General features: G+C 45.2%; 1 protein-coding gene across 1 annotated transcript in view; it reads left to right on the top strand.

Moving 5' to 3' along the window:
• COMMD2 (COMM domain containing 2) overlaps positions 1–17,526 on the top strand; it is a 31,145-nt gene extending 13,619 nt beyond the window's left edge. Inside the window, exons 2-5 of the mRNA XM_075338623.1 lie at positions 501–578; positions 8,275–8,357; positions 8,436–8,609; positions 17,027–17,526. Coding sequence (XP_075194738.1) covers positions 501–578; positions 8,275–8,357; positions 8,436–8,609; positions 17,027–17,224 — 533 coding nt within the window. The 3' untranslated portion in view covers positions 17,225–17,526. The remainder of the gene's footprint in view (positions 1–500; positions 579–8,274; positions 8,358–8,435; positions 8,610–17,026) is intronic.
• The last annotated feature ends 1,166 nt before the right edge of the window (positions 17,527–18,692 follow it).

The raw sequence follows: 18,692 nt of genomic DNA, 5'->3' as shown, positions 1-18,692 counted from the left end.
TGTTCATAATGTCTCAAGTCTCCATGTGCATTGGAAGCAAACCTATCTGGAGCCCCAAAAGCCTCCCTTTATATTCAAAGTAATAATGGTAACTGAGCAAATACATAAATAATATCATATATTGAAAAACAAAGTTATGAATGACCCAGATATTGCTGTGTTGGGAAGAAAGAGGGGCCCCATGGGAGAACCCGATGCGCGTTTCGGGTATGCAAGGTAATGCTTTCTCAACGCTTTACCAAAAATGGTATAATTAAAAAAAAAAATCAGCTCAAGATGCCAAAAAATAAGCCATCACTGAGCCCCAGATCCTGAAGAAAAGTTATGGCTCTTGGAAGAAGGGGAGGTAAAAGAAAAGCGGAAAATCGCCCAGGGGTGATGACCATTGTTTTCTTTTGCATTTAGCTCTGATTGGTGATGTGCAGCCCTCAACTCAGAGAGAGAGAGAGAGAGAGGATAACACCTGCTATTTTGTTTTGTTTTTTTTTTTGTCTTTGTAGTAGTCGGAGAGTTCGGTCGGATTGCAGTAGAATTTCTACGGAAAGGTTCCAATCCAAAAGTCTATGAAGGAGCAGCAAGTAAGTGATGGACATATGTAAATAGTGGACGTGTGTGGCATATTGTGAGGTTTTATGCCTCTCAGAGGATTACTTGAAGACCTATTGTCAGTTTGAATGTGTTAGGGGTACTTTGCACACTACGACATCGCAAGCCGATGGTAGCGATGCCGAGCGCGATAGTCCCCGCCCCCGTCGCAGCTGCGATATCTTGTGATTGCTGCCGTAGCGAACATTATTGCTATGGCAGCTTCACATGCACTCACCTGCCCTGTGACGTCGCTCTGGCTGGCGAACCGCCTCCTTCCTAAGGGAGCGGGTCGTGCGGCGTCACAGCGACGTCACACGGCAGGCGGCCAATAGAAGCAGGGGGCGGAGATGAGCGGGACGTAAACATCCCGCCCACCTCCTTCCTTTCTCATTGCAGCCGGGACGCAGGTATGGTGATGTTGCTCGCTCCTGCGGCTTAACACACAGCGATGTGTGCTGCCACAGGAACGAGGAACAACATCATAACATCGGTCCTTCCGAAATTATGGAAATGACCGACGCTACACCGATCATACGATTTCGACGCTTTTGTGCTCGTTAATCGTAGTAAAAAGGATTCACATACTCCGATGTCGACAGCGATGCCGGATGTGCGTCACTGTCGATTTGACCCCACCGACATCTCACCTGCGATGTCGTAGTGTGCAAAGTGCCCCTTATACTCACACCTTCATGAAATCGTGGTTTGCTGAGCTGAATAAACGTTAATTTTTATTTCTCCTCTCTACTGTGGAGATATAAGCTTGTACAGTTTGTTAGAATTTATGATCAGTCCAACTGAGTGTTGCCAAAGATTTGTCTCTGGGATGTGAAAAATGAACGTACCCACAGAACATCAGATGAGAGTGCTTTCTTCTGTGAGATGTAATAACAAACGGGCCTGCTCTCAGCCCTAATCTGTACAGAGCAGAGCTGAGTGTCATTATATCACCCTCTCGTAGCTTTCATATCACAGCAGTCAGTGTGGGGGGAGGGGGATAGAGCGGATGGTCCTGTCAGTGTTATCAGCTCTGCCCCTCACCCCACACTGACTGTCGTGAGATGAAAGCTGGAGGTCTTTGTAATCACTCTCTGCTCTGTTCCCTACACAGTAGCTGCAGAGATCAGGGCTGAGAGAAGGGTAGTCTAGCATTGCATCTCACAGGAGAAAGCATGTCCATCTAATCTGGGGCATGTCCGATTTTCTTTGACACTGCTTATGACTGGTCAACATCACGCAAGGAAAAAGTAAAGACCCACTTATAAGAATCTGCTAATGCCCAGTTAGTCTTGTCCATATTATAACCTAAACCAAACTAATCTCAACAGAGAGGAGAAATTAAGAAGTAAAGGATGCATTTTATTCAACTGTGCCGCCATGATGTGGTCAGTTTAAAAGGAATCTAGCACCCGGTTTTTATTACCTCAATAATCCAAACCTCCCACTCCAGTCTCCAAGACTTCTCATGAGCTGCACCAAGTCTCTAGAATGCACTACCCAGGATAATTTGATAAATTCCCAATAGCCACAGGTTTAAGCAACCCCTGAAAATGGATTTTGTTAGACTGACCTATCACATCACCTCGCTTATCTAACTCTTCCTATTTTGCCCCTTACAATATTTTCTTCCAAATCTGGTCCCTTGTATTATCTCTTATACACCCTCCATGCACTTAATGTCCCTGTGTACCTGGACTTGTACATATACTGGCTGGTGACCGATTCATGCAGTGATATGTGAATCCCCAATGTATTACATTGATGGCTGGACCCTACAATACAAGCTCTTTTTACCATTTACCTTTTGTGCCTCCCCTATTTCCCCAGGGATTGTAGCTTGTGAGCAGGACCCTCACTCCTCTTGTAGCTGTTGAATAGTGTTAGTCTGTAATGTCTGATATTGTCTGTATATGTCCCCTTTGAATAGTAAAGTGCTACGGAATATGTTGGTGCTATAGAAATAAAAATTATTACTACCTAATGTGAGAGCAGCATGATGTAGGGGCAGTGACTGATTCCAGCGATGTGTCACTGAGTTGCTTGCTGTCTTTTTGATAAAATCTCTGTGCTATTGGCTGCAGATCTGGCAGTTCTCTGAGTGCTGAGCTCTGTTTAACCTCGCCCACACCACTGACTGTGCATAGGCAGAAAGCTGCCAATCAGTGGTGGTGCGGGCAGGCTTATACAGAGTTCATAAATATGCTTGTCTACATGGCAGAAGGTATACTAGTCCTATAGTGATAATTTCCTGGTGATAAAACAGTGATTTTATCAAAAACAAGCAATAGCCCAGTAAGCGACACATCACTGGAATCAGGGTCTCTGCCCCTACATTATGCTGTTCTCAGCTTAGGTGGCGTCAACCTGTTGACAGACTCCCTTCTACGTGGAGAAACTGTTGAAAGGGTCCTCTTTAATTTGCAGTGGAGATGTAAGCCTCGAGCAGGCGACTTGTGCTGGAAATGCACCCAATATATGTGCGAAGACTCGCAGTACTGTACTGATGTAAGGCACTGAAAGGAAATCGTAAAGTGTCACTGAATAGTGTCTTTAGATCCTAAAGAGTTATCTGATCTTAATAAATGGATAAAATTGCAAAGTGCTTGTAAAAACAAGCAAATTCGTTATGTTTCTCTTTCACACCACTTTCACACTTGTGTTGAACGGCATCCGTTGCATTGTGTTGTGTGACGGATGCAACGGATGTGTTGCATTTAGTGGCACAACGGATCGTACAAAACAACGGAATCTTTTTCTTTTTTTTTTTCTTCTTCTTCCGTTTTACCGGCGGCAGACTATTGTGAACGATCAGCTGATCGCTCACAGCAGCCGGTCGCCGGGTGATCAGCTGATCTCTCACAGCAGCCGGTCGCCGGGCGATCAGCTGATCGTTCGGCCGCCGAGAGTGTGTGAGGGGGGCGGAGTGCGGGGTTTGTGGAGCCGAGCGGGACCATGGCACTGAGGACGTCAGTGCAGCGAGGAATGCAAGCTTGGGGACAGGTGAGTGTGTGTGTGCGTGTGTGTGTACACGTGAAGTGCGGGAGGGGGCGGAGCCGAGCGGGAAAGTGTCGGGCTCCCTGCACCCGTAGCCAGGGTAAATATCGGGTAACTAGGGAAAGCGCATTGCTTAGTATCCCGTTGTTTACCCTGGTTACGAGTGCAGGGAGCCAGAGAGAGCATGCGCAGCGAAATCCTACGGATTGCGCTGCTCAAAAAACGTTACATGCAGCGTTCCCTCCGCCCGACGCAGCGTCAAAATAACGACTGTGCGTATGCAACGCAAGACCATCCGTTGCTATCCGTAGCTAATAGAAGTCTATGAGGAATATAACGGTTTCCTGCAACGGTTACCGTAATTCCTTAAGGCTGCGGATAGCAACGGAAGCCGTCCAACGCAAGTGTGAAAGTAGCCTTATTAAAAACCTTCTCTATTCCTGTAGAGGTCCTCCAAGGAAGTCTTTTTGTTTAATCTGTGTACATGTGTATGTAGTATAGTATGGATATTAATATTCTCACCTACCGTCGTCTTCTCCGGGATCCACCGCAGTTCTGCTTCTCGTCTGTGACGTCACCGCTCTTCAGACGCTTTATCCTCTTTGTTAGCCAAAAGTCTCTTTTGAATTTAAAGGGGTGGTTCACCCATTTTTTTTTTATTTTCTGTAGGAGTTCTACTTACCTTTCTAGGCGTTTTCTCCATTGGCTTCTGTTTCCAGTTCTGGCAGTGAGCGGCGCTATCCTGCACGCTCAGTGCCGGTCACATGACCCCCTGGAGCTGTGGCCGCCAGCATCCTCTGACGTCCCGGCATTTCCGGGCTCTCAAACTGGACGGGTACGTCAGAGGAGGCTGGCACCACTCACACTGAGTGACAGGGCTGTGGGCGGTGACTATCGCACATCACAGCCCAGTATCGAGGGGAGGATCCGGAGGACATCAGTGTGGAGCCGGCGTCCTGCAGATGGTGAGGCACGGGGCGCCAGTGTGCAGTACAGGGGGGGGGGGTTCTTCAGCTGAATCCCCCCTGCACGTAAGTATGTGCTCACACTCTCCACCCGCCCGCTCTGCTGCGATGTCAGGAGAGCGGCTGGTGTCGTGCAGTGTGATCATCTGCTCCTCCCAGCAGCAAGACACTGACAGGCATGTCACCGCTGTCCTCTGCCATCTGTCCTGCTGCATGGGACCAACTGTCTGCACTCTGTCACCTGCACCACAAGTCACAGAGTGGAGACAGTTGGTGACATGTAGCATCCGGTCACCTGCACAACAAGTCCCAGAGTTGGGACAGTGACATGCTCTGCTCTGACACATAGTGTGCTATATGTCACTAACTGTCTCCACTCTGGGACTTGTTGTGCAGGTGACCGGTTGATACATGTCACTGTCTCCACTCTGGGACTTGTTGTGCAGGTGACCTGATGATACATGTCACTAACTGCCCCACTCTGTGACTTCTGCTGCATAGTACCAACTGTATACACTCTCACCTGCACAACAAGTCCCAGAGTGGAGACAGTGACATGCTCTGCTCTGACACATAGTGTGCTGCATGTCACTATCTTTCTCCACTCTGGGACTTGTTGTGCAGGTGACCGGATGCTACATGTCACTAACTGTCTCCACTCTGGGACTTGTTGTGCAGGTGACTGGATGCTACATGTCACTAACTGTCTCCACTCTGGGACTTGTTGTGCAGGTGACTGGATGCTACATGTCACTAACTGTCTACACTCTGGGACTTGTTGTGCAGGTGAGAGTGTATACAGTTGGTACTATGCAGCAGAAATCACAGAGTGGGGCAGTTAGTGACATGTATCATCCGGTCACCTGCACAACAAGTCCCTGAGTGGAGACAGTGACATGCTCTGCTCAGACACATAGTGTGCTGCATGTCACTATCTGTCTCCACTCTGGGACTTGTTGTGCAGGTGACCGGATGATACATGTCAATAACTGCCCCACTCTGAGACTTGTTCAGGTGAGAGTGTATACAGTTGGAACAATGCAGCAGAAGTCACAGAGTGGAGCAAGTTAGTGACATCTATCATCATCATATGCATGTCACATTTTTGCCGCGATTTGGTGCGTTTTTTGCTGCGTTTTTGCTCACTGCGTTTTTCATCAGTGCACAATGCCATTAAAGATTGTTGATGAAAAAAAAAAGGTCTGATGTCATTTCCTTATTCAAAATGTTCATTGTATGCAGGAGAGCAGACAGCAGCTGCAGAACTACAAGGCTCAGCATCCTCCATTCACTAGTGTATGCAGGAGAGCAGACAGAAGCTGCAGAACTACAAGGCTCAGCATCCTCCATCCAGGACTGTATGCAGTTTTTTACCCAAAAAGAAAAAAAAAATGACATGGGCTTCGCCATATTTTGGTATGCTAGCCGGGTACAGCAGGCAGGTACGGGCTGCCCCCAACCACCAGCTGCCTATTTGTACCCGGCTGGGAACCAAAAATATAGAGAAGCCCTTTTTTTTTTTTTTTTAAATTATTTCATGAAATAATTTTAAGAAAAAATGACGTGAGCTTCGCCTTATTTTGGTGTCCAGCCGGGTACAACTAGGCAGCTGGGGATTGGAATCCACAGTGAAGGGTGCTCAAGCTTTCTGGGCACCCCCACTGCGAATTGCAGTCCGCAGCCACCCCAGAAAATGGCGCTTTCATAGAAGCGCCATCTTCTGGCGCTGTATCCAACTCTTCTAGCTGCCCTGATGCCGGGTGGCTAGCTGGGTAATAATGGAGTTAGGGCTAGCTGTATATTATCAGCTAGCCCTAAGCCCGAAATTCATGGTGTCACGCCAATATTAGACATGGCCACCATAAATTTCTAGTAATGATAAAAAAAAAAAACACAACACACAGAAAAATATTTTTATTAGAAATAAAACACAACACAATTAGTGACTCCATCTTTATTGAAATAAACCCCCCTCCACAGTAATCCTGGGTCAAGGGTCCCGCGCCGTCCAATCCGGATCCAATATCATCTGATCGGTTTGCTGGAAGGCAAAGCGATCAGATGATGTGTCAGGTTAAAGGATGTGAATCACATCATACATCAGCTGATTGTATAAAAGCCGATTATACAATCAGCTGATGCATCAGTAGAAAAAAAATAAATAAATAAATACATACTCACTTATGTGCTGATTACCGGCAGCTCCTGCAGCGGAGTCTGATCCTGGCCCATCACTGCAGGAGCTGCCGGTAATCAGCTGAAGTCGTCCCCTGACAGCAGGATCAGCTGATAGCCGGCCGCCGGCACCGCGAGAACCGATCAGCTGATGCGTCAGGTGACTGCATCAGGTGATCCACCGCCAGGTCCTGCAAGCTTCGTACGTGCCCCGGGGAGACTGCACACAGCCGAAGCGGCGGTACCGAGACAGGGGCTGGAAGCAGGCATGGCACCGGGACCCTGCAGACAGGTGAGTATGACATACATACACACACACACTCACACACACACTGTATATACTCGCACACACACTTTCTTCCCCTGGCTGTGTAGAGCTGCTGCTGTCTCTGTGTGATTGCTCTCAGTGCACATCCACTGGGAAGAGGCAGGGAGGAGGGTTTGGGTGGGAGCAGAGTGGGTGTATTAGACACAATGGGTGTGTTAGAGAAGCTAGACACCGCCCTAGAGCCACAAAGAATTCTGGGACTTGTAGGAACTGAACACAGGAAGTCAGAGGAGAGATTAACCCCATCAGAGCTGGAGCCAGCAATGAGCATGTGCTGCTAGTGCACAATAAAAGGTAATTTTGCTGAAAAAACATAATAGATGTGTTGAGGGGCAGATATTAGCAAGATTTATCAGAAAAAAAAAATCAGTTTTGGTAACTGGACAACTTCTTTAAACCTTTCAAGTCTCGTTCTGAGGCCCCTAGATTTATATTGTAAAAGAGACTTCCAGCTCACACATAGAGTATGGAGTGACCCTGAAGCGCTGTGACATCACTGAGAAGAGGAGCACAACGGCGCTGGATCCTGGAGAAGGCGACAGTAGGTGAGTATATGTATACACTTACACTAGAATACATAGATTTCATGGGAATGGGATGGCTTCCTTAATAATGAATGGATTTGTAATTTACCGCTCATTGCTAAGGTTACCAGCCACCTCTGCAGCCTTTCAGAGATGGCCATTTTCTCTAGGCAAGAAGTGTGCATATTCCAACTGTTTGCTATACAGCCAGCTTCCACAATGCTGCCGGCCTAAACGGTCAGTCGTGAGAGGTGCCCCCCCACTCGGCAAGCAGAAGCCGTGATGTAGGGGAGTGGTGCACGCCAGTTGGTAGGCTTCTGAGACGACTCCTTCAAGCGGTTATGCAGTCATGTCAACCTGTATTCTCAATGAAAATGCCCTGACAAGGTGCTGGACCCACAGACGCAATTTTCAAAGCATTAGTAGTCCTCACCGGGTAAAAAATTGTAGACAGCCATACTGTAGTTGTAGGACAAAACAATCACTGATCTTGGGGAGACCAGCCAGAAAAAACACTGTCGGCAGCCAACAGAGGCGCTCAACACAGTGAAATCCTAGGTGCATTGCCCCCCGTAGTTTTGCCATAGACGAACATCTGACCGATACCATCATGTAAAGATGCCCATCATAGTGCTCACCAGTAATCCATATTTGTATGGCAGATTGGGCACTGCATTACGACACTCTTCTTTCTTGACAGGGAAGCTGGAGGTGAGCAGTACCACTATTCAGGAGGCTGTAGAGGGGCTGACGTATCTGCTCACAGAGAGCTCCAAGCTGCTGGTGAGTGGCCGTCTTCTGTCTGATATTCTCAGTGCTTGTGTGCGGTGTCCTTCATGGAGATACTCTTCCTAATCACAGATCTCTGAGATTGATTTCCAAGACTCTGTGCTTGTTTTGGGATTTCCTGAAGAACTGAATAAAGTCCTTCTGCAGTTGTATTTGGATCACAGGAAAGAGATCCGGAGAATCCTCAGTGAGCTTCAGCCAAATCTTCCTCATTACCATAACCTTGAGTGGCGGCTGGATGTCCAGGTAGGAGAAATACTGTGTTGTGTTTCCCAGCATTTATATTGTAAAATTTCTGAATGAATTGTAAGGTTCTACCCAAAGAAATGTTAGCTGGTGAGGAGCCAGCGACACCTCGCTGTACGCGTGATCATCTGAAGGATGTGTGAGTGCAATAGTCACATTACAATGTCCCACAGCCTCTTCCACGGGTGGCCGCAGCAGGACTGTCTCCCCCTAAGGCTAGGTTCACATTTCCGTTAAAATGTATCAGTCACAATCCGTGGCTATGCTAAACAACGGCATCCGTTTAGTGGATTCCGTTGTGTCCCATAGACTTGTATTAGTGGTGGATTGCGACTGATGACCTTGCATTGCATCTGCTGCGCGGCGGTCAGTTGTTTTTTGACTGACCGCCGGGTGGAAACAACGCAGAATGTAACGTTTTTCGGGACGTACATCAAAATTAACGCACCACGCAGTAATCCGTCGCAATCAGTCACGCTTGTAATGGATGTCTATGGTGCTGGATTCCATCGTAATCTGTCTCATGACTGAATCCAGCGCTGGATTCCGTCATGCTCTACTGAGCATGCCCAGCATGTTTGGCACACCCACTGGGCTGTCGCAAACACAAACGGATCATGACTGATTCGTCAAAAAACGGAAGCATAGCGGATGTAACGGACGCGACGGATCAGTTTTTTCACAGGATTCCTGTGAAAAACACATCCGTTGCGTCAGTTGACATCTAAAAAAGCAACTGATCTGTTCCTGACGGACCTGACGGATTTAAAACAACGGAAATGTGAACCTAGCCTAAATCAGCAGACGGTCCCAACAGTCCTCTCAACAGCTTCTCATTATAGCTGTTAAAGTGGACTATCAGTGAACTCAGTCACCGTCTGAATCAACCGGAATACAAATAAAGCAGAGCGCCCATAGACAGTATGAACGTTCAAGATGGGCAATAGGCTGCACATATGGTTGAGGTGCCTGTGGTCAGCTCACTTGTGAAATCAGTGACAAAGTAATGAATGATTAAAGGGAACATGTCACCAGATTTGGTGACTATAACCTACAGTCACCACAACTGGGCTCTTATATACAGCATTCTAACATATTGTATGTAAGAACCCAGGCCGCTGTGTAGAACATAAAAAACACTTTATAATACTCACCTTAACGGTCGGTACGCTGCAGATGGGTGTCTCCGTTGTCCGGGTGTGGCGCCTCTTCTTTCGACCATCTTTGTTCTCCTTCTTCTGAAGCCTGGGTGCATGACACGTCCTACGTCATCCACACTCGCCGGCATTGAGGTCCCGCTCATGCGCACTACAATACTTTGATCTGCACTGCTCAGGGCAGTTCAAAGTGCGCCTGGTCAGGACTTCAATGCCAGCCTGTGTGCATGACTTAGGACGTGTCATGCACCCCAGCTTCAGAAGAAGGAGGACAAACATGGCCGAAAGAAGAGGTGCCGCACCTGGACAACGAAGACACCCATCTGAGCCATCTGCATCGCAGCGACCGTTTAGGTGAGTATTATAGAAGGATTTTTACGTTCTACACAGCGGCCTGGGCTATTATATACAGCATGTTAGACTGCTGTATATAAGAGCTCACTGGTGGTGGTGACCGCAGCTTATAGTTACCAAATATGGTGACAGGTCCCCTTTAAATGCCTTAAGGACCAGGCAATTTTTCGTTACACACCCCTCCCCGTGCAAGTTTTTGTTTGTTTTTTTTTACAGCGACTTTATGGTAAAATTGATTTCTCCAGGTCAGTTTGTTTTATTTATGCCATTCACCGATTGGATTCATTTTTATTTACCGTATTTTTCGGACCATAAGACGCACCCTGGTTTTAGAGAAGGAAAATAGAAAAATAAAATTTTAAGCAAAAAATGTGGTCATGACACACTGTTATCGGGCGAGGATCTGCTGCTGACACTGTTATGGGGGTAATGTCCCCAAATTCTATACTAAGGTGCCGCATCCTGGTAATGATCCTCCTGCCTTGTATATGATCCCACTGCCGTGTGTGTGTGTATGTGTGTGTGTATATATATATATATATATATATATATATATATATATATATATATATATATATATATATATATATATATATATATATATATATATATATATATATATATATATATATATATATATATATATATATATATATACACGCATGCATACACACACGCATGCATGCATACACACACGCATGCATACATATATATATATATATGTATAATGTGTATGTATATATGTGTGTGTGTGTGTGTATATGTATATATATATATATATGTATATATATATATATATATATATATACACACAGTTAGGTCCAGAAATATTTGGACAGTGACACAAGTTTTGTTATTTTAGCTGTTTACAAAAACATGTTCAGAAATACAATTAGGTATATAATATGGGCTAAAAGTGCACACTCCCAGCTGCAATATGAGAGTTTTCACATCCAAATCGGAGAAAGGGTTTAGGAATCATAGCTCTGTAATGCATAGCCTCCTCTTTTTCAAGGGACCAAAAGTAATTGGACAAGGGACTCTAAGGGCTGCAGTTAACTCTGAAGGCGTCTCCCTCGTTAACCTGTAATCAATGAAGTAGTTAAAAGGTCTGGGGTTGATTACAGGTGTGTGGTTTTGCATTTGGAAGCTGTTGCTGTGACCAGACAACATGCGGTCTAAGGAACTCTCAATTGAGGTGAAGCAGAACATCCTGAGGCTGAAAAAAAAGAAAAAATCCATCAGAGAGATAGCAGACATGCTTGGAGTAGCAAAATCAACAGTCGGGTACATTCTGAGAAAAAAGGAATTGACTGGTGAGCTTGGGAACTCAAAAAGGCCTGGGCGTCCACGCATGACAACAGTGGTGGATGATCGCCGCATACTTTCTTTGGTGAAGAAGAACCCGTTCACAACATCAACTGAAGTCCAGAACACTCTCAGTGAAGTAGGTGTATCTGTCTCTAAGTCAACTGTAAAGAGAAGACTCCATGAAAGTAAATACAAAGGGTTCACATCTAGATGCAAACCATTCATCAATTCCAAAAATAGACAGGCCATAGTTAAATTTGCTGAAAAACACCTCATGAAGCCAGCTCAGTTCTGGAAAAGTATTCTATGGACAGATGAGACAAAGATCAACCTGTACCAGAATGATGGGAAGAAAAAAGTTCGGAGAAGAAAGGGAACGGCACATGATCCAAGGCACACCACATCCTCTGTAAAACATGGTGGAGGCAACGTGATGGCATGGGCATGCATGGCTTTCAATGGAACTGGGTCACTTGTGTTTATTGATGACATAACAGCAGACAAGAGTAGCCGGATGAATTCTGAAGTGTACCGGGATATACTTTCAGCCCAGATTCAGCCAAATGCCGCAAAGTTGATCGGACGGCGCTTCATAGTACAGATGGACAATGACCCCAAGCATACAGCCAAAGCTACCCAGGAGTTCATGAGTGCAAAAAAGTGGAACATTCTGCAATGGCCAAGTCAATCACCAGATCTTAACCCAATTGAGCATGCATTTCACTTGCTCAAATCCAGACTTAAGACGGAAAGACCCACAAACAAGCAAGAGCTGAAGGCTGTGTCTGTAAAGGCCTGGCAAAGCATTAAGAAGGAGGAAACCCAGCGTTTGGTGATGTCCATGGGTTCCAGACTTAAGGCAGTGATTGCCTCCAAAGGATTCGCAACAAAATATTGAAAATAAAAATATTTTGTTTGGGTTTGGTTTATTTGTCCAATTACTTTTGACCTCCTAAAATGTGGAGTGTTTGTAAAGAAATGTGTACAATTCCTACAATTTCTATCAGATATTTTTGTTCAAACCTTCAAATTAAACGTTACAATCTGCACTTGAATTCTGTTGTAGAGGTTTCATTTCAAATCCAATGTGGTAGCATGCAGAGCCCAACTCGCGAAAATTGTGTCACTGTCCAAATATTTCTGGACCTAACTGTATATATATGTATGTATATGTATGTATGATATATATATATATAATGATAATAAAAAAATACCTCAAAAAGGAATAGGTGTCTTTTTAACTTTAAAAATAATTTTTTATTCAGAAATTTTAGTTAAAATTACATAAAGTACATATTTATAAACACTAATAAAAAGGACTGGATCAAATATAAAAAATGTCCCTCATCCTGGTATAGCCCCCATCCTGGTATATGGCCGCATCCTGCTATATGCCCCATCATGGTGTATGGCCGCATCCTGTGACGCACAAAAAAAATAAACGTTCATACTCCCCTTTCCTCACTCCTCCTCCCATCTGTGCCAGCAGCAGCGCCGCTGACCTGTGTGGAGCCGGCCACGATCCCTGCAGCATCGCTTGTCGTCCTGTCTGTGCCGGCCACGGCTGTGTGTGGACACGTGCGCACATCGATGACGTCATCACTGTGTGCACCGCTAGTCTCCACACACAGCCACGGCCGGCACAGACAGGAGGACAAGCGATGCTGCAGGGATCGTGGCCGGTGAGTATACTGATTCACTGCACCCCGCACTGATGATGATGCGCGGGGGGTAGTGAATATAGCCACACATGATCACTCCAGGCTGTAGTTGCCAGGGGTGATCATATGGGCCGTGTGTTTAGTATACGCGCATCCCCCGCTCATCTTCCTGCCCACCTCTCGGCGCCGACTTCAGCGCTGAGAGATGATGGGCATGCATATGAAATGAGCGGGTCCATGTGGTCACATCATGCGCTGCTACAGCCTGCTCATGCTGCCGATGACCCGCTCCACCGCAGCACCCTCATTGCCCGCAGCCCTACATTCATACTATAAGACGCACCCCCCCACTTTCCCCCAACATTTGGGGGGGAAAAAGTGCGTTTTATAGTCCGAAAAATACGGTGTTTTTTATTTTTTTTGTATTTTGATAGTTTTACAAACACAGCAATGTCAAATATGTGTATTTTTTTTTAATTTATTTCTTGATTTTTATTGGGGAAAAGAGGGTGATTTCAACTGTTTATATATTTTTTTTTCATATTTTTTAAACTTTTTTTTATTTTTCACTGTATTTGTTAGTCATCCAATCGCTTACACGTCATGGTCTCCTATGAACACCAGCCAATGGGTACAGGAGTACGGTAATGACAGGCCCATGAGTGTTCAGCAGACCTCTGGCTGTCGTTTCAACACATTGACGTCCTGCGATCACATCGTAGGATTGCCGATGAGGGAATACAATGGCACGCCTGCACTAATTGGCAGCTGCATTTAACAGGCTAACGTGACGGTTAGAGGCAGATGATGGCTGAATAGTTCAGCCATCATCTGCCAGGTAAAATATAGACTCTGTGGGCATCAAATGCAAGGAGCCAACTTATGACCTAGTCCATCATAAGTCCTTAAGGGGTTTGTTTAAAAAAGCATCGCTATAATAGGAAATCATTTTTCAGCCAGGACACTTCTTTTCTTATACTTTGGAGCACAGCCCTTTAGATGGTCTGTTTGTACTTAAAGTAACATGCCCCATACATTTACTAAAGGTCACAAGCATCTGACCACTGAGCACAAAGAAACAGGAGCAAACTTTTTTTTTTTTTTTTTTATATATATACAAGATGATTCTCTAACTACTTTTACATGGAAAAATTGCTGTAACTTCTAAAAGAGGCTTTCATACTGAAATTTGGACTGTACATACTTTGGTTCATAAAAAACGATGCTTTACAGTAGATGTTGAAAATCTCCACCGTTCACATCCAAGCTCGCCTGCACGTGCTATTCCATATTGTTGAATGTATTTTGCAGGACATCCGGGGTCATAGCTTTAATTTTCCTCAGTTTGTTCTCTCGGAGCGCCTGTATTGTTTGTGGCTTGTTACTGTACACCCAACCTTTCAAATGGCCCCAAAGGGAAAAAGCCGGCCATCTTAGTGGCCACAGTCCCTTGGAAATGACTCTGTCATCAATCTCTGTCCTGCTGACCACGACATGTCATCCTGCTGGAAGCACCGATTCTAAGTTCCTCGTCATCCAGCTGAATGACAAAGGTTTGGAAGATTTCAATGTAAACCGCTGTTATCATTGTTACTTCAAAAAGAATGGGGTCAATTATGCACCTCCTGGAAATAGCCACCAGACAGCAACTTTTTCTGGCTGAAGCGGCATCTTGCGTAGTGCGTGCGGATTGTCAGCTGCCCAACTACAGGCGTTTTCTGAATTGACGGAGTCACATATGTGAAACCAAGCTTTGTCAGTGTACTAGTATAGGCAAATCTGTTTTCTTTTTCAGCAGTGAAGATCTGGACCCACTGACAATAACAAATTATTTTCTCTTGATCGGGCCCTTTTAATTCCTGATCGACAGGGACTGTGTACGGGCCAATACGACCTTTCTTGGCCGCTCGTTGTCATGTGGAATACGACATGTCTGTCTCCTAGAAAAGCCTGTGCAACGAATTACATGAAGATTCCTGAAGTCACATCTGGTATTTCTTCCTCAGGCATTTTTGGACGTTTCTCCATCATGCCTATCCAGTAATGTTCCTATACGTTCCAGCTTCTTCACCAATGACGGAACACATTGTATGGACGGTGGATTTTGACCTCCAAATTTCCATAAAAACTCACTCTATGAGGACTCGATTTTCCAATAAGTTTTCACAATGAAAACACGGTCCTCCAAACTGTATCTGTACATTGTTAACAAATGAAGAAGGATTTCAGCTGGAATGAAATGCAAGCACCACAAGTAGTGAAGACGACCAGCGGGTCGACAAGCCGGCAAGGACGTTTCTCGCCCTCTCACTGCTCATGAACCACAGTATGTTCAGTCCAAATTTCAGTACAGTCGATGGTCTCTTAGAAGTTCTAGCAATTTTTTTTGGGGTAAAATTAGGAGTGAATCACCCTGTAGAATTTCTAAAAGTACATATTTATCTATTACGGTTTAATAGGAAGCTGTATTTTTCTAGGACAGGGGTCAGGAACCTTTTTGGCTGACAGAGCCATGAACGCCACATATTTAAAAATGTAATTCTGTGAGAGCCATACTCACCATAGGGGAGTGGTGATGGTCGAGTTTCTCAGAAGGTCTCAGTAGGCAGGGTAAGCGATGCTGTGGGTACGGAGGAGGGGGTGTTGCAGCTCAAGAGGCTCAGTGTGCGGAGGGTCAGTGATACTGCTGCGGGCTCGTGGGGTGCCACGGTGGCGAGTACCATTGATCTGTTGCCGTGCTGCTTTGAATCTCCGACAGTTGACGAGATCGACTTCAAGAAAATGGCCGCGGCGCGCATGCTCAGATCAACGTGATGGACTTTAGGAAAATGGCCACGGAGTGGTATCTCCGCACGCGCCGCCCCTGCGACCATTTTCTTGAAGTTGATCTCATCAACTGCAGGAAATTCAAAGCAGCCTGCAAATCAATGGCGCCCGCCGCCGTGACACCCCACGAGTCCGCAGTATTGCCGACCCTGCAGCACTACTGCTGCCTCGCTAAGCCATATGCGGTTTGTAAGACGCACCCCTATTTTTTTTCCCCCCAGTTTTTGAGGGAAAAAGTGTCTCACAAACCGGAAAATATGGTATTTTTTTTTATTAAAGATTTGTCTGTGAGCTAGATGCAGCCATCATAAGAGCCACATCTGGCTCGAGAGCCATAGGTTCCCGACACCTGGTCTAGAAGAACTCTATCTGCGGATAAAGCACCTGTTATAATCGGTAATAAAGGGTCCTCATCTCCGAAGATGAAGTCTCCAGACACTGGCTCTGCATTGTTTATGGTGCCAGAAAAGTGATTCTCCATATGAGAATATGAATATTGGGCATGGCTTATAGTGAAATTAACAATTTGGGTGCTTGACACAGTGGCGACATCTCCGCAAAGTTTATAAGTTCTCCCTGTGGGGCGGGAGGGGGGGTTCTAGTTTTTCTTCAGACACAAACCACTGATCAGACATCTCACCTCCTTAGAATTGGCCTTGGAGACCTCACCTTGTTTTTTTGTTTTGTTTTTTTTTGGGGGTGGAATTGAGCAAATACACGCACCCCATCTCCTCCCGCACATGGTGCAGGTATTCTTTTCTAAACTTGCTAAAAGTAGCTTTGTGCCCAGTAAGTTAGTGATTGGGTGGCTTTAATCCCATCTGTTAAGTGTTGATGAGTCTTAGATCATTAATAATCAGAGCTGAATTGTTTCTCTGTTATCGTAGCAATCCTATGCAAAGCTTCATATATTGTATAGGGGAAAAGTGACACATTTCACAATCCCATCTCAGCCACATCTGTACCTGACACTTGCTGATAGTACGTGCAGCATATATTAACTTCTGCATGTGGCCACTAGGGGGCAATATTGTGCTAGTGAATATATGAGAATCCCCCCTGTGTGTGGGTTGAATGAAGCTAACATGTCATTTCCGCTCACATGTAGCTGGCCAGCAGAAGCCTGAGGCACCAGATAAAGCCCACCGTCACCATGAAACTGCATCTGGAAGAGAACAATGAACTGAAGACCAGCGTATTACAGACCGACCCTGCCACATTAATCCATATGATCCAGGAACTGGAGCAAGCACTCGCCGAGATGAAAACGAACCACTGTCGCCGAATAGTGCGCAATATAAAGTAAACAAGTAGCGTTCATAGCGCTGAAATTGCTGTAAGCATGCATACCGCGACAATTATGTAGAAATACGCTATCTTTTCTACATAATATTATGTTTGTGGAACGATTGAAGCAGCGTCTAATTCTCTACCGGGGCTAGCTGCAGCTCTCATCAAACTGATGGTATGCTGGGGTTGTACTTACTACAGGTAAGGAGGACTGTGTTATGGAGTAGTTGGATGCCGTAAGAAATAACCTCTGGACCTCTCTACCAGCTTGTAAATAATCTGTTACAGTTTATTAATAAAATTATATCCTTTATGAGTGACATGTTTTTTTTATTTTGGCATATACTAAAATAATCTATGGATGTAAGTCTTCGTATGGAGGTATCACACCAACAATCCTAGGTCTCATGTACCTGGCCCTATAACTGCTCTGCTTATGGAGAAGAGTCTGTCACTCAAAATATGTTGTGAACACAGAATTTATTAATGATGGTTCAAAGATAGTGATGGGCGAACCCCCCCCAAATGTTTGTGTTCGGGAGACTCGCCCAAGCTTTTTGTAAAGTTCGGGTTCTGAGAACGCGAACTTGCGTCCAAACCCCGAAGTTGGACTTTACACTTACGTGATGGGGCAGGGGAGGGCTGTAAAATAAAAAATATAGTTAATAATAAACCATGTCACTATACTTACAGGTTCTGTGACGCGTCCTGCAGACCTGCTCAGCCGCTGTCTCCCGGCTGCTTCTGCGTCCGATCATTTCTGTGCCCCCGAGTAACCACGACTGACAGGACCTTCCATGACGTCATAGCCATGTGACCAGTCTGTAAGCCAATGTCTGTACAACATTCACACCAGACTGGTCACATGGCTATGACGTCATGGAAGGTTCTGTAAGTCAGTGGTGGTTAGCTGAGGGGCACAGCAATGATTGGACATGGAAGCAGAAGCGGCCGGGAGACAGAGTATGCAGGACGTGTCTCGGGACCTGTAAGTATAATCATAATGTTTTTTGGTTTTTTTGGGGGTTTTTTTTGACAGCCCTTGGACCCGAACTGTAACACGAGCTTCCCAGAAACATGTTCGGGATCGTGTGCACGAACACTGTGTTCGGTGCGGACCCCGGACCCCAAACATTACAGTTCAGGTTTGCCCATCACTATTCAAAAAGTGTATAGACGTGTGATGTTTAGGTCGGAGACCTTTATCAAACATACACTAAAGTAAATATAAGAAAACCATTGACAAAATTGTTAAGTATGTGGCATTGAACAGACAATAACAAACCGTGAGACAAAAACGTGGACACAATTTGAAAAATAGCATAATACATGAAAAATTAATACATGCATAAAAATCCAATAAGCACCAAATAGCTCCCTACATATACACATTTATGACAGAAGGAAAAATAACAGTAAATTCATATATAACAAATAGCAGAAGAGGGGAAACCTGAATGTAAAACTGAAGTAAAAAAGCACAT

Source organism: Anomaloglossus baeobatrachus, chromosome 3 (assembly GCF_048569485.1).
Source record: "Anomaloglossus baeobatrachus isolate aAnoBae1 chromosome 3, aAnoBae1.hap1, whole genome shotgun sequence".
Lineage (NCBI taxonomy): Eukaryota > Metazoa > Chordata > Amphibia > Anura > Aromobatidae > Anomaloglossus > Anomaloglossus baeobatrachus.
The sequence above is the reverse complement of the archived record's forward strand: the minus strand, read 5'-3'. Positions and strand labels throughout refer to the sequence as shown.